The sequence below is a fragment of the Lingula anatina genome, chromosome 6, assembly GCF_051362555.1.
Source record: "Lingula anatina isolate TDL-2025a chromosome 6, LinAna3.0, whole genome shotgun sequence".
In the NCBI taxonomy this organism is placed as follows: domain Eukaryota; kingdom Metazoa; phylum Brachiopoda; class Lingulata; order Lingulida; family Lingulidae; genus Lingula; species Lingula anatina.
Window position 1 is genome coordinate 3,358,975 of NC_141772.1, and position 16,028 is coordinate 3,375,002.

The 16,028-nt window shown below is 37.6% G+C and overlaps 1 protein-coding gene across 2 annotated transcripts; it reads right to left on the bottom strand.

The window, feature by feature from the left end:
- Positions 1-1,289: 1,289 nt before the first annotated feature.
- Positions 1,290-8,065, bottom strand: LOC147761007 (glycoprotein-N-acetylgalactosamine 3-beta-galactosyltransferase 1-like). 2 transcript variants are annotated; one of them, XM_087015568.1, is made up of 4 exons: positions 7,673-7,873; positions 5,806-6,312; positions 5,048-5,214; positions 1,290-4,424 (listed from the first exon to the last, which is right to left on the bottom strand). In XM_087015568.1, exons 1-4 carry the CDS (start codon positions 7,806-7,808, stop codon positions 4,302-4,304), a joined length of 933 nt encoding a protein of 310 aa, XP_086871694.1. In that variant the 5' UTR covers positions 7,809-7,873; the 3' UTR covers positions 1,290-4,301. The 2 variants fall into 2 exon arrangements, with proteins under 2 accessions (XP_086871694.1, XP_086871695.1); XM_087015569.1 differs by lacking the exon at positions 5,048-5,214 and having other exon boundaries at positions 7,673-8,065.
- Positions 8,066-16,028: the final 7,963 nt, after the last annotated feature.

Consider the following 16,028-nt stretch of genomic DNA (forward strand, 5'->3'; position numbering starts at 1 on the left):
GAGTCTCTACTTTTTGCCTAATAGTGCTTGTTCAAGGTGCAATCTTTATATTGAGATGAAAAATCCTGAAATCCAATATGGCTGCCACAAAATATGTCTTTTACATATAGCTGTCCTGTCTGGAAATATGGCAGATTTGTCATCCCAAATTAAAATCTTCATTACTTTTGATGTATTGAATATGAAAACAGAACCGTTTTCAATTACTTGAGTTAATTTGGATTACAGTATGGCTTTCAAATTTCAAAATGGCCGCCAATGATAATGAAATTACATCTTTTTAACCAGTGGACTGAAAAGTGAGAGCTATATTCCTCATTTCGTCTAAAGTTTGGATGAGAACTTATTTTCATAATACTGCTCATCACTACTAGATTTGTGGCCATGTAAAATGATTAAAAAAGAAAGATTAAATGGTCAACAATAACCGAAGACTAGGTAACAGCAAATCTTGATTGGCTTTACAATGAACATTCTTCATTGAAAAAGACTACAACCAAGACATTTCACCTGTAACCAAAAAGCCCTAATCCTGAATATGCAATTAAATATGGACAAGTATTTCCATGAAAGCAGTGTAGAAAGGTCATATTTGATTGTAATTGACTGCACAACTTTTAGAATTATACGTTAATTCCTTGCATTAAAAATTAATACCCGCACTGTTATGGCCAATTGTGGCCATGTTGAATTTTGGAATGGCCAAGCAAATATAATTTGGCCAAAATCTTTTGAAAATTGAAATTCCCAGTGAAATCACAATAAATAGAAATTATTTATATTTAGATAATAGGTTAATTATGTTCACCAGAAAGTGTAAGAGGCATTTTGAAAGGAAAAAGTAACATTTATTCATTTAGCACAGCAATATATCAACCGTGTTTTGAGATGGCCACCTTGGGTTTCAGGGTTTTACACTAAAAAAAAGTCGTTTGGAGTAACGGTCACTGTACACAGTAATTATGTAATTCAGATCCTATCAACATATCCAAAAACCTAACAGTTTTCAATTCTAATGCTAAGTTTACAAAAAGCTAATTAACATGAATCTGCCACTATCTTGGAATGGCTGCCATTTTGGCAATTTAACTATTATATTTTTTCAAATAATTTCATTAATTGCTGAGGCCCAAGTCTAATTTTTTAAAGCTTACAATACACAGAGTTCATATATTTGAAATACATGAAAATTTAAAGGTCTCAGACATTATAATTTAAAAACTCCTGTGTTACTATGGCAACAGCTAAATCTGTCACACCCATAATAATAATAATAATAATAATAATAATAATAATAATAATAAATTTATTTTGAATCTAAAATCCACGATTACATGTTCAGAAGACTTTTCATATACATAAAACTATTACTTCAGAATCAATTATTAGGAATAGATAAATAAACAAATTACAGGGCTTAAGGACAAAAAATTAAGAGTATTCTAGATAAAACATACGTTTCATCACATAAAAGCACTTACAGTACATAACTAAAATATGTTTGTTAAGAAAAAATAATCAATATTAGGTAAAAAAAAAAAAAAAAAAAAAAAAAAAAAAAAAAAAAAAAAAACAGCCCTATTTGCACATAGTAAAATTATAAGTAGAACAGCCTCATTTCTTACAGTGCAAAAATGCAATTACTACAAAATTTGTAAAATCAATTTAAAAGTTGATTAGTCAAAAAATTTCCTGAATAGTTATGTCTTCAATTCTTTTTTTAAAATGCTTGGTAGACTCAATTGATCAGATTTTCAGTGGATATAAATTCCATTCCTTTGGACCTACTGATTTAAAAGAAATGTCACCATAAGTTTTTAGGCGCATTTTTACCAGCTTATATAAGTAACAATTTGTCTACAGACCGCACGTTTCTTGCTGGGACATAGTGAGTGACTAATTCACTAAGTAGATCGGTGCAACTTTGTTAAAAGCGTCATGAACAAAGACTAGAAATTTAAATAAAATACTGGCTTGCAGAGGTAGCTAATGTAACTCTTTTAAAACTGGGGTGATATGGTAACTCATGGATGTACAGGTTGATAATCTAGCTGAGATGTTCTGAATACGCTGCAGTCTTTTAATCTGTTTTTTTTTTTTTTGACACCCATATAAAATAGAATTACAGTAACACAATCTAGACGTTACTAAACAATTTGTAACTGTAGCTGCAGCAGAGTCAGATAGGTGATTACGAATTGCGCATATGTTCCTAATGTTAAATACTGCTGACTTGCATATGCTAGCAATTTGATTATTCATAGGAAGCGTTCTATGTAAAAAAGGCCAAGATTCTTAGCATGGGGCGTTGGCTTTATGATACTGGATCCAATTTTGAGATCAAATTTTTTTCAACTTTTTTTTGGTTATGTGGCTGGGTTACAACTAAATGTTCAGATTTTCCATCATTGATTTTGAACTTATTTCTTATCAACCACCCTCGTAGATCATCAATACACTTAGACAGCTTTTCAATTGTTTCATTAGGATTGTTTAACATTACAGCATGTAAACATTTGCGTATCATCAGCATAGATGTGATAGCCAAAACTGTGATGTATCAGTGTCTAGAGATGGCTTTTTTAGTAGGGCTTGAAAACAGTTTTCTTGAGTTGACCAGTGAAAGAACCAGAAACAAAACTAGTGCTGATGATGTGTGTTATCAGGTTGATGACAGCAGGGAGTATCTGAACCATGGGCGCTGTCGACATTGGATCAAGTATGCATGACGTCTTTTTAGATTTTTTAATTATTTTTGTTATGTAATATTTTCATCTTGATGACTTCATGGTTTGGCAACAAAACTAGAAAACGTGTCAGTTTTGGTGTTTCAACTTCAAAGTTTTACAATTTAAGCAAAAATTAGACTTTTGGCCTGTATAATTTTTCAAGGGGTAAGCACTCTGTATAGTGCTCCTAGCGCTTCCATCCTGTTGTCAGCAATACACAGAGCCAGCCGCATCTTTAGAAATAAACAACATTTCAACAAGATCTTCAGATTGATTGACAGGCAGTACGTTGCCTTGACAACAAACTAGATACATCCAGTCCAATCTGGCTGTTGTACCCAGTACTTGTGTAGTTTCTATTTTAGGAACGGTCTTTGTTACTAGAGCACGTAGTTTTTTAAACAAATAAATATTCAGTAGTCAGCCTGTTATGTGGAAACATTTTGTCTTGTGAAGTTCTGGAAGGTGTTCACTTTCACAATTTGGCGGTAAGTTTGCTTAGACTTCGTTTTGGGACCACATGTTTTGTACCAAATGTAGGTCACTCTTTTCAATGCAATCCAGGAAAAGACGAGAAGACGTTAGTATGCAACAAAAATTTCTTTTTCAAGATTTTTGTTCTTAACTTCTAATAAAACATAACCTGTCCGTCGGACAGCCCACCCTGCAAATTCACTAGTCCGAACTGAATTTTCACCTGTGGAGCCCTGCTTTGGTGTCATCATACACTTTATTCGACTGTCTGATACTTTCCTGTGTTCTTTTCTTACGTGCTGGGGCATCACATTCATTATTAGCACCAAAATACTTACAGAGGGTAGACTGCGACAGGGGTAATCCTGACTGCGACTTAGGCGCAATCTTGTATAATCCACGTGCGTCGTGACGTCATTTAATTAATTTTTTTATGAGAAAGACGTACAATTCAAGATTATAGAAGAAGCAAAACTTAAACTGTGTAATTAGACGAGATTGGGTGAACTTGAATGACCATACATCGTTCGTCACTTGTATCGTAAACAAGCATATAAATGCCTCGTTTGATACTTTGTATCAGACGTTTCATAACACGGTGAAGGGCCTTTGCGCTAGGCATGCCTGGAACACATTGAATAAGCATGTACTTTCGGTTTTCGTTCATTTTTTGAGAGTGTTGATTTGTTGTGGGCCTAGTCTCATTGTTTTCATTTTATTTTAACCAAATCTGCTTAATATGAATGTGCATATTGATATACAATTATTTTAGAGGCCACAAAATGGCCAGACCGACGGACTGGCAACTTTTGGAAAGAGACCGCCCGGGTGACAATTGAGCCGTCCCGGGCTGCCGGACGGTCCTTATTTCGTCCCCTGGAACTTCATGGTTTGGCAACAAAGCTAGAAAACGTGTCAGTTTTGGTGTTTCAACTTCAAAGTTTTACAATTAAAGCATAAAATTAAACTTTTGGCCTGTGTAACCTTTCGACTCATTATTTCTTGTGGGAGAGAAAACTTTTCAAGGGGTAAGCGCTCTCTATAGTACTCCTAGCGCTTCCATCTTGTTGTCAGCAATACACAGAGCCAGCCGCATCTTTAGTCGACTTCTTCATTAATTCTTTTGTAATCCATTCGATAAACGTAATACTCAATCTCATACATGACATCAGGCTTGATATAATGAAATGAGATGGGGTACCTGCTACAGCATTCAAAACCCTGGAAAAGATTAAGAAAAAATACAGATCAGCGGTGGTTATTGGTAATGAAGTATATTCTATACTGATGTACACGCAAGAGTGCTAAAATATCAAGGCCAAAGTTAACATAAAGTAACAGTAGGTACCAGTAGTATGTTTTCGTCGGGATGTCTAGGTTGAACGTTTTGAATCTGCAATAATACAATTGTTCAATAAAGAAAAGTTGACATTTGTAGTAAAATCTGTTTAACCAAATTGAACAACAGTGTAGTAAACTGGGCAATTTTACAAAAAAAAAAAAAAAAAAAAAAAAAAAAAATAATAATAATAATAAATAAATAAAAAATAAAAAATAAATATAATAATAATAATAATAATAATAATAATAATAATAATAATACTAATGAATAAATAAATAATAAAATAAAATAAATGGCGAATTTGTCTAGTTTCGTTTGTTATGCTGTTTTTAACAATACAAGGGCGGGAGGGGTGAGCTCCGAAGGGGTGGGTGTGGAGGAGGCAGTGGCCCGCTGTAAGCACCACCCCTTTAGTCTGCTTTCGTATCTTCAGGACCCCATCTAAATAAAATATAAAATTATAAAATTTTAGATCGGCTGGTGTGGACTTCATCCTACCCACCTCCACTGCCCCATGAGCGTCCCCCTTTTTATACCAGTCAGCGTAGTGGCCCTTCAGGTGGACATAAGGAGGAAAAATCATAAACCGCTCTCTGCCCAACTCGTCCCGAGTGTCCACCGGTTCGGCACCAACACTTAACAAGCATTTCGCCGTTTTCATGTCCTCGGCTGATGTCCAGAAAACAAATGGCAGATTAAAATATTAAATTAAGTCAGAATATTTTTGTTGATTTAAAGCCTATTGCGTGATCAGTGGATATATATAGAAGGTACCTTGGACATGTTACATTGTATAAGGACATAATGTTTATTGAGACAGAATATACATGTTTGAACCTAATAGGACGGTGCAATTTGAAATCTTCTCTACCACAATCTATCTCCTGTATTTCCAATTTGTGTGATTATGAATACAGTTGCCTATAAAGATTGCTTGAGTTTTCACGTGTACTTTAAGGTTATAAATGTTGTTAAAATATGCTGGGCAATTACCATCATGCGAATTTCATTAGAAATATATATGTATATTGGCTATTGAACATTTTAACACATGTCACTTTAATATACTGGTATGTATCATCTGAAACGAAAGGAGATCTGTTAGAGATATGCAACTTGAATAATAATGGGTTAAAAAGATGAAACGATATACAGGCTGTTCCTTATACAAGGACCTATTTTGAATTGAGTTGGAAAGCAAAAATGGTCGTTTTTATGGACCACCCTGTACATGAATGAGATATACATGTATAGGCCTACCCTCTCCGTCCTGCAGGCATTTCGGGTCGCTGTTAATGGCTTTCGTAACAAGCAATCTGACAGCTTCCCTGCTAAGCACCAACCCTGGACCTCCACTCATATACACGGACTTCTTAATTCTAGTATCAGCGTTGAATTCCCAATCACTGGGGTAAAACTGGTGTCCATAAAACTCTGCCCTCTTTGGGTCCCTAGATGTTAGATAATGTTTCAAATTTTCTACAATTACGTATGTATCAGGGTCAGCTTTGATAAAGAAATCTGCATCGTTCAGATGATGCTCGTAAATATATTTCCATGCAGCTTTGGCCTTTTTTGCAATGTGTCCTCTCCCGGGTGGTACACGTAAACCAATCGTTGGGAACGTCTTATTTTCCATGGAGCTCATAAATAATGTGACGTCACATCTTCTCGCCCACGTGTCTCTGACGTGAATAACGCGCTTGTCGAGATCTGGAGGATCAGTAAGTAGCCAACAAAGAACTCTTGGCATTGGAGGTCCTTTTTCTGTAAGCAAAGGTGAAATAATGTGTTTATATAGAAAAACATATCAGATAGCAAATCTGTTTTTATATTCCAAACATAAAGACGATCGAGATAGATTTGCTATGCATAAATCTAAGCGTAGGACAGGGGCGGATCCATAGAATTTTTCTGACAGTCTTCCATATTACATTTGTTGATCCATCCTCCATTTTTGACCGTCTTCCGACAGAAAGAACAGATACCCGACGATGTAAACTTGAAAAGCTGACCGTCTTCCGGAAGACTCAGAAGACGGCCTGAATCAGTACCTGCCTAATAATAAGTTGTTTCGCACTCTGTTTATCCCCTTTATTTTTTCTTTGGTGTTTCATTCTACCGGTAGTCTACTCCTGATTTTATTTATACTTTTTTCTTGGGTGCACTACAACTATTAAAATTCAACCAATTTTTTTTTGGCCCTCTGTCATGTTTCACTTGTTCACTCGTTCGTATTTTTCCAGTTTCAGTGCAGTTAATATGAGTACATCTCTGACTCATCATCCCAATCACCCCTTGTCTTTTTGAAATTTGTTTTTGAAAACACTTTTGATGCGGGATCCCAAAGGGAAAATGAGATGAGATTACTTCAACAGGATAATTTTATCACAGGTGCTTTTTATTTCTCTTAAAATTCAATCATTGAAATTATTACAGTAATCCAATATTTTCCCTGGGAATCGTCAATTGCACATTTTGGTAGATAGTAAAATTTTCCATTTGGGGGGGGGGGGGAGAGAAAGGAAGATGACAAGATGACTAAATCTGTTTGCATAGTCATTACCTTGACTAGAAAAGTATGCTTACGTTACAGATATTTTCCTAACCAGCCGTCTCTCTAATTGCCATCTTTATCTATTCAGATTTTTATCTCAAAGCCTGCCTTAATTTTGACCACATAGATGCAAGTGTTCAAAAATTGCTTTTGTTAACAGCTCAAGTCAATGTTAAGATTTTAGCAGTACATGCATTCTCTCATTATGATGCAGGCGGAATGCGACTACCTGTACAATAAGTGGTAGATAGTCGTAGGGATCCGTTTTATTAAAATCACTGGCCGAAAAGAAAGTTAAACAGGGCAACCAATTGTAGATCTCCGCTAATAACGAACAGTATCCCTCTCCCCTATTTCCTTCACTGATGTATCAACAGCAGCGCTACACGGGCGCCAACACACTCACACACACAAACACACTCACTTTAACTGGCGCACACACTCCAACTCTCTCTAGTAACCTCTCTCTCACGCACACACACACGCACACACACACACAGCATTTCCTGTGTATATTCTGATTATGAAGAGAAAATATAAGTTTAACATCTTTGTTACTTGTATTTTTACCTGGTCTCGAGGCATGCTGGTCCGTATCTATCTCCTCACGAGAACAAGTTAGGAGTCCTTGTATAACCAGTTGTACTGCTATGTTAGATATTACTATGGCGGGTATCACGGTGAAATAGATTTGGTTTTGCCTCATGTTCAATGAAAAAATACTGTATTGGGGGTAGGTGATTTGCCAAATGTTTCCCTCATGCCCCACAGGTGGTTTTCCATATGCATGTATATATTTCTGTGCACGTGTCCTTTGCCACATCACATTATTCCAGTCTCTCGTTTGACGAAGACTCTATTGCAAGTTAAATGAGGCCATTGTTCTAGCTTGTACGTACTGTACTTGTTTGAATACCTAATGTATTCGCTAACGCCGGTGAATATGGGCAAAAATGAGGGATAAGATCTTTGATAATATCCTGTAGAAAATATCTTTAACTTTGTTATGGAACTGATATATTCTAGCTTGGACTCAAAACACTCATTGGTCCAAATGAGCTTTTTTCTTTTAGATATGCATGTTTATGTGCATTATTTGACCTTATTCTATAGGACCTCGCATTTTGCGTGACAAATTTCATTAGTGCATGTCTCGCCGAAAATAGGGCAGGCTGCGCAGCTTAGTAAATCTACGTGGAAGATCGAAGTAAGAGATAGTCAAGGTGCTGAAAAAGAGCGATAAATATCTACTGGTACATCCACATGTACATATGGGTGTGTAATACAATCTTTATACACAAACATGTAAGTGAAGGGCATTTTTTGAGCTAAAGATAATTTATGCCACAGGCCCCCTGTGCACATTCGTATTGCAGAAAAAGTTTGAAGTCGGTAATGTATGGCTGCGCTTCTCTAAACTTTAAATATTGACTTATTTTTCTTGTTCATGTATGTCACAAAGTACAGAAGAGAACAGGGTTCTCTGATCATCTGTAATATCCTGCGTCGTTTTTTGAAGCAGTTTTACAAAATTTTTAATACGAGGTTACACGGGGAAAGTGGAAGGTAATTATTTTAATGGCAGGGAAATTTTGTCACTGGTACCTTTTATGTCGAATGAAGCTCAATTTCTAGCATTAAAGCTATTAAATATTTTTTGCAAGTATCGAAAATTGCTCTTGGATGGTTTAGTTGTTTTCACTTAAATAAATTATCTCAATTAAAAGCGTATTTGTGTGAATTTATCTCTATCATATGTGTTTTCAAAGAAGGGGCAAGAAGGGAGATTGGAGCCTACGTGATAACGATAACTACAGCATAATTATGTTGCATTATTTTAATCGCTTGAAAGGTTTGGCCGTAAGTTTAAGTCGTATTTGTACTGTTTGTACATTGTACTGAATTATCATGTTTTATTGAAATATATAGAACGAAAAGAGAAGCCATACGTTCGAAATAACGGATCGAAATAAAGGAGTTTAGCAATCACTTTTAGTGACATAGGAACAAAATTAAAAGCTGCCCTGCCATACACCTGCCTGGGAGAGGCACGGCGATAGATAAAAGCCTGAAGTAAAATTTACGTCAGGAAGTTTTCAAAGCCTTCCCGCAAGAAAATGCAGTAGTATCGAAGTAGCAAGGAAGCATTAACGCAGTAATGGTGTGGAGCATATTTGCAGTAGAAATGCATTATAGCCTTCTGCAATTCTACTTCAAAAATTACATAGGGTTGTACAGAGGAGGAGCATTAATGCAGTAGATTAGCAGCATGATAGAAGCATGTTTCAAATATGCTAATTAATGTACGCTGGCAGTACTCATGGTTTTAGTCCCGACCCGTCTCGTAAAGCTCCGCCGGCTCCTGTGGCTCCGCCGGCTCCACGGTCGGGCGCCGGAAACAAGTCACCGTTACCGCTTCTCCTCCTAGACCACAAGGACCTGTGTCCCCATCTCTTGGATTTAGGTCACATATAATCTCAACTTTAACACCCTGTTTTTTTTGTCTCTGTTGGTGCATTGGCCTGGGCGTGGCGCTTGTTGAAACGCACCATTGTCAAAATTTTTGAAAATTCAATGCTAAATATCTCCCAAACCAAAGGAATTATGGGAAAAATTACTACAGAAGTCTGACCGAAAATCATATGTGGAGATTCCAAATATGCCCTTGGATTTGACTTTTGACCTTTTTTCAAGGTCAAACAAGCCAAAATTTTCTAAAAATGGGAATTTTCTGCAAAAAATATTTGTTTGTGCTAATTTTGGAAACTACACAGCCCTTAGCTCTCCTGTTATAGTGAGGGGTTACCACTGGGGACTCCTTTCATCTTTGGGAGTTTGGGGTCAATCGGTGCATTTTCACAAGAGAAACAGCCATTTGATATGAAACTGAAAACTCGCTCTAATTCTGAAACGGTAAATGCCAGAGACCTCTTGTTTATTGTATTTTTAGACCTTGTCAAGTGCAATACTGGAGGTGGTGTCCATTTTTTTGTTTTCGATATGGTTTAGGCATTGTGCTATATCAAAAATTACAACATCGCAACATTCAGTGGGGAAAATGTGAAATACTCCAAAATTAGCAGAGATACGCCCATAGTTACTATTGAACTTGAATAGGAAGTCATATACTGGTAATCTAACTGTGACCTTGAAATTGATCTTTGACCTACTTTTCATGATGAACTGCACTTTGCAAGTTTTCTGATCTTTATATCTCCAAAACTGGCAGAGATACACCCATAGTTACTATTGAACTTGAATAGGAAGTCATATACTGGTAATCTTACTGTGACCTTGAAATTGACCTTTGACCTACTTTTCAGTACTGCACTTTGCAAGTTTTCTGATCTTTATATCTCCAAAACTGGCAAAGATATGCTCATAGTTACTATTGAACTTGAATAGGAAGTCATATACTGGCAATCTAAATATGACCCTGAAATTGACCTTTGACCTACTTTTCACCATGAACTGAACTTTGCAAGTTTTCTGATCTTTATATCTCCAAAACTGGCAGAGATAGGTCCATAGTTACTATTGAACTTGAATAGGAAGTCATATACTGGCAATCTTACTGTGACCTTGAAATTGACCTTTGACCTACTATTTATGATGAACTGCACTTTGCATGTTTCCTGGCCTTCATACAGACTTGACATTTAATATGGAATATTTCAGTTTCGAAGGTATACCTAGGTAAAAATACGTTCTTTTTTCAAAAAACTCCGATCTCATATAAGATTTGTGAATGTAAAAGTGTGCAGTTAGGTGTGTCACTACCAATTAACTGACTTTCATGCTTGTTGCGCTGCTACATTATGTAATTTGCAGTGATTTAATTGGGTAGTGTTCCTTTGGGCTGATCAAAGCTTGGCTTAGGCAAAGCTTGGTTCTGTCAAAAAAGTATCCATATTTCGGCAACTACTGCATAGAAGAATTTGAAATTCTGCATGCAAGCGGTCAGTTTTGCAGTGCGTAAGATGAGTCAAGTAGTGCATTACAAATTTGTTAATCTAAGGCAGAATGGCGCGAAAAAGACAGACATAACCAGACAGATCATAGCGCCTAACGGAACGGTCCCCACAGTTTTATAGAGTAATGCCCAGACTGATGTACCTACACAGAGGTCACCCCCAATGTATCAAAATTTTACCTACAGGGTACAGGACCCACTGTCTTTCGGGATACGCTGCTGCAACTAAACAAAAAACACTTAGTCCGTTCAGAACTAGGGGTAAATTGCCACTAAAATGCGTTTTTCAAAGCCCTTAGCGAACACCAAACTGGTTTTCGCAGGTAAGAACACCAAGTGACCTCCGAGGTACCCACTGTATACAGCAAAACATCGTCGTCTGTTTCTCTAATGAATTAGGGGCCATGAACGTTTCTGGGTAGAACACTGAAACTGCGTGGCTTTCTTTATTGAGGTCAGATTTCACCTGTACCGCTCAATTAGTCAAAACAGAGTTTACAGATATCCAGAAGAGGCCTACGATGAAGCATATGCCGGGTCTAAAGTGACAAGGGTGATTGACAGCGTCAGTATTTGGAGTAGATTCCACATTGGTGCCAAAACACCAATGGTAGTCATCGACGAAAACCTGAACCAGATCAAATAAAGGAATAATCTCGGAATCACTTGACTATCATTTGATAGGGGGCACCTTAGGTACAATTCTAGGTTGCACGATGAGGTTGCAGGTTCACACAGAGCACTTTAAATAGCAGATAACTTACAGAACCAAGGGAATGAGCAGCTACCCTGGTCATCAAAATCGCCACATTTGAACCACATAGACAATATTTCGTTCAACCATTACTCGCCAATCAACTGCCTTCATGTCCTACAACAAAACTGGACCAGATTGGGCAATTTTAGACCGATGCCTGGAATGCTATACCAGATTGAATTCTAAAAACCTACCCCTAAGAAGTGCCTTGCCGCTTGAGAACGCTGGCAACAGCCACGAAGAGGCCAGGCGTAACAACGACCATTACTGTGACTAGCAACTGACATGAAGGTCTTTTGTGGAGCGTGTTACCCTTTTACAGACGATAATTTGAAAAATATGGAGATTCAAAATATCTCTCTTAATGGGTGTCGTATGACATAGAATAGGCAATGTGTTTTTGTTTGCTTCTCTGGCGAATTCCATTAATGAACTGATGTCACAATGACACCAAAGAGATAATTTAAAGTTATTAAAACACGGTTTTAATCCTTATTTTCTTTTATCAGTAAGCCAAATAGGAAAAAACTGATAAAAAATCATTTCGAAAAAAATATTCCATATTAAATGTCAAGTCTGTATCTCCATAATTGGCAAAGAAATGCCCATAGCTACTATTGAACTTATATAGGAAGTCATATACTGTGACCTTGAAATTGACCTTTGACCTACTTTTTCACCACAAACTGAACTCTGCATATTTTCTTGCCCTTCATATCTTCAAAACTAGCAGAGATATGTTTACTGTTGTCCCCAGGTTTTCTCTTTTGTCAGCATATATGCAATACTGATAACGCATTTCAAGGAAAACCAATAGGCCTATTGTCTAGAAAATCACAGGAGTGATCAGTGTAAGGAAAATACAGGTCAATTTGAACATCTGCTTGATTGGACCATTTTAACAGTTATGTTTTTTCGATTTTTTTTTATTTTTTTATTTTTAGAACTCTGCATTTTATAGACTGGTGGTGGTGTCCATTTTTTTTTTTTTTTTTTTTTGGGGGGGGGGTCCATACGAATGCGCTTACTCCAGCTGGTGGTACAATATCCAGAGGCGGTATCGCCTCTCTGATCCTCTAGTTAGCTCCTACATCGAAGCAGATTTGAAGCATGTTTGCAGTATGATTGCAGTAGTCTACTGCGCTGGAGTATCTACTTCGTTTTCGTGCGGGTTATTTAAGAACAAAAAGAAAGGAGACCCAATGTTGACGCACGCACGCTGTTCATGACAGCGGGTGGGAACCAGTTCAATACGAGCTGCATTTTTCTACATTTATTTACTTGGAGATACAGTGTTTGCCGGCAATAAAAGCACATGGGAATAAAACTGAGAAAAAAACCCATTTCCATTACAGCTGAATCTGAATTTAATTTCGACTTGGACCCCATTTCCATAGATTTTAGATCGATCTGTCCCTGTGGGGAGTCTCACTAGATTACTGTCAGCTTAGCCGGCTTCAGCGTCTGTCCCGCCTACTGAAAGCTGTAAGGGGGTAATTAACTATGGTGCGCGCTAGGCTGACTGCAATTTAGCATGAACCCCCAGGGAGTTCGGTTGATCTAAATCTTAATCCCTGGATCGATCTAAATCTCTGGGAATACACCCTTAAACACGCTGGTCATACCTGAAACATTTGTTTTAAACTTTAACTTTTTCAGAATGCGCTGACTCTGCCCCTGGTTGTTCGATATGACGATATGTTGGCGCCCAGCACCAAGTGGTACCGGTAAACTGGTGGAGAAGGGGCAGTTGATATGTTCGACTGTCAAAATAAATGCTTTAGACCTCAAAAAAATAGACACAACTAAAATATACTGTATTAAACAAGCCTTTCAACAGGTGCTCATTGGTTTAAGGGCCTATAAATTGAGCGTTTCTGACCTATTTCATGTCATCTACCTAAAGTTTGTACAGTTTCGAGGGCGCCTTTTTAATCTCCATCTCTCTCTCTTTCGGCAACTTTTCTTGCGTTACTGATTGATTCGCCCGCGATACTTGTTCCGATAAAGGTACCAACTATCTATTATTTAATGATTCATCACTTTCTGGAGTCTGAAGTTACGCCAGTGAAACGTATGTCAGTTTTAAGTTGATAAAATGTCCAATACGCGTGGTATACGTTATGGTAATGCCACCAATTATTTACCTTATACGGTAAAGATTGTGCGGGCTGACAGTCACGGCGAGGCTGGGGTGCCGCGTTGATATGTATAAATACGAACCCTCGAAGCACAACTCCTCACCCTACCTCATCCACCGGAGACGCAGGGACCCAAGAGAACCCACCAAGGACGCGACAGTTGCAGCAAGAAGCCCCGTACTACTGAACGCCACTATGCACTTGTTCTTGGCTATAGTGCTGTTTGCCAGCCTGGCGGTTGCCGAAGGTAAGTTCCAACATGCTTCGTAGGTCGATCTTGCTCTTACCAAGGGGTTTCACGAACCTTTGACTGCATTTCCATTTGAAAGCTCTTAGAACGCTAGACCTAACCTAGTGTAGGAACGTTTCCCGGAAAACGAGATTTAAACAGAGACCGTAACAGAGATAGTCGCCCACTGTTCTCCGGGCTCTATTCATTTCGACCAATGAGAGATCGGCCAACGCGCTCCACCCCAAAGTGTGTAATGTCCTTTGTTAGAACTGCTTGCTTTTAGAAACTTCAGTTAAAGTTTTTGCTACAGCTACCCCCGTAGAAGCCTAAAAGTTGATCTTAAGACGAAATATTTAGCGCTCCAGTTCAGGATAAACCCATAGCGGTCTATTAAAATAAAGGTTTGGTACGAGGCATTATTTAGTGAGGAACCACTGCTTAATTTGTCGTCCAAAATATAGTTAAATAAACAAGGATATGCCTACTTTAAGAAACTGATAACATACCTGACAGAGGCGCCCCTTCCAATCGCTGAGCTTTGGTGCTTCAGAGATTTTTAGTTCATCAATATCAAAACAAAGAATTCAGTTTTAAGTGAGGGTCCGAAAACATTAATTGTCAAGTAACCGTGCAGCTACAGTGTAGCACACAAGTTTATTATTGATTATTGCAAGAAAATCAACTTCTGAGATTATGTATATTTAACCAGTAAACCCGATAACCTGCCGATCGCATTCTGGTATGTATATGAATAACCATTCAACGTAAGATGATACCCCTGTATGTCCAAGAACATGTACATCTGCAATCTCTGAGTCTTGAACTGAAAAACCAAGGTTGTTTTTCGCAGATGGATTGCACGACTAGGAAAGCTCGTTGACAAATATGAAACAAAAAAAAAAAAAAAAAAAGAAATAAAATTCAAAGTTCACACTCATGAATTTGATGTTGATTATCACATATTGTAATTTAATGGAAATTGTAATGGTCCAAATTCGAAGGAGGTCAGAGAGTGCAAGAAATGTGTTCTCCAATCAGTCGCATGCCAAGTTGAATAGGTCAATCACTATAGCAAAACACAGTCAAGGTAAAAGCTAGTGTTATATTTCTTTTTCTTGCCACTTGAAATAAGGTAACAAGGGGTTGGAAAGACAACCCCTTTATTTTCCTTGCAAAAAGGGGGTAATAAACTCAGTGAACTGCTTCAACTGATATATATCGATGACGGTTTTGCTTCCTAACGTCGTTTCATCGATTGATTGATCGATTTTAGGTTGATACATGGAACGATGTTAGTTTGGTAATCAAGTTGAAGGGTCGTTTTAGTGATCTCTTGGTTTATTAATTAGTTTTTCAGCTGATGTTTTTTTGCAATTGATCGATGATTTATTCAATCGTTTCATTTGTTGTATGGATGACAATGTAATTAAATTATTAAAATTTCAATAACTTCATTAGTTGATTGATTGATTGTGAAACAGCTCGATTGAGTGGTTAATTAACCAATATGGCGAACGACTGGTTTGTATGATAATGTCGTCCAATTAGTAAATGACAGACGGTTACTTTGGTTTGCAGGGGGATACGTCAGCCCTAGGTTCCTTGTTAGGCACAGGTCTAGCGGCCGATGTTACGCCTATGCTCATTGGTGGTCTTGGGGCCATCATTATGAAAAATTCCGTGCAGACGATTGCCCCAAAGCGGCTGAACTAGAATGGCATCAGAAGGAAGGTCACTGGGGCTAACTGAAGGTCGTGGGCAGTGGCGGACATTGTTTGAATCCCTTCGGTGGCTGGGCTGAACCAGGAGATAATACAGCAATT

Coding starts and splice junctions, on each gene's coding strand:
- LOC147761007 (XM_087015568.1), bottom strand. CDS start 7,808: ATGAGGCAAAACCAAATCTATTTCACCGTGATACCCGCCATAGTAATA. Junction 5,215..5,805: donor ATGCCTGCAGGACGGAGAGG/GTAGGCCTATAC, acceptor TCTGGACATCAG/CCGAGGACATGAAAACGGCG. Junction 4,425..5,047: donor ACGCTCATGGGGCAGTGGAG/GTGGGTAGGATG, acceptor AATCTTTTCCAG/GGTTTTGAATGCTGTAGCAG.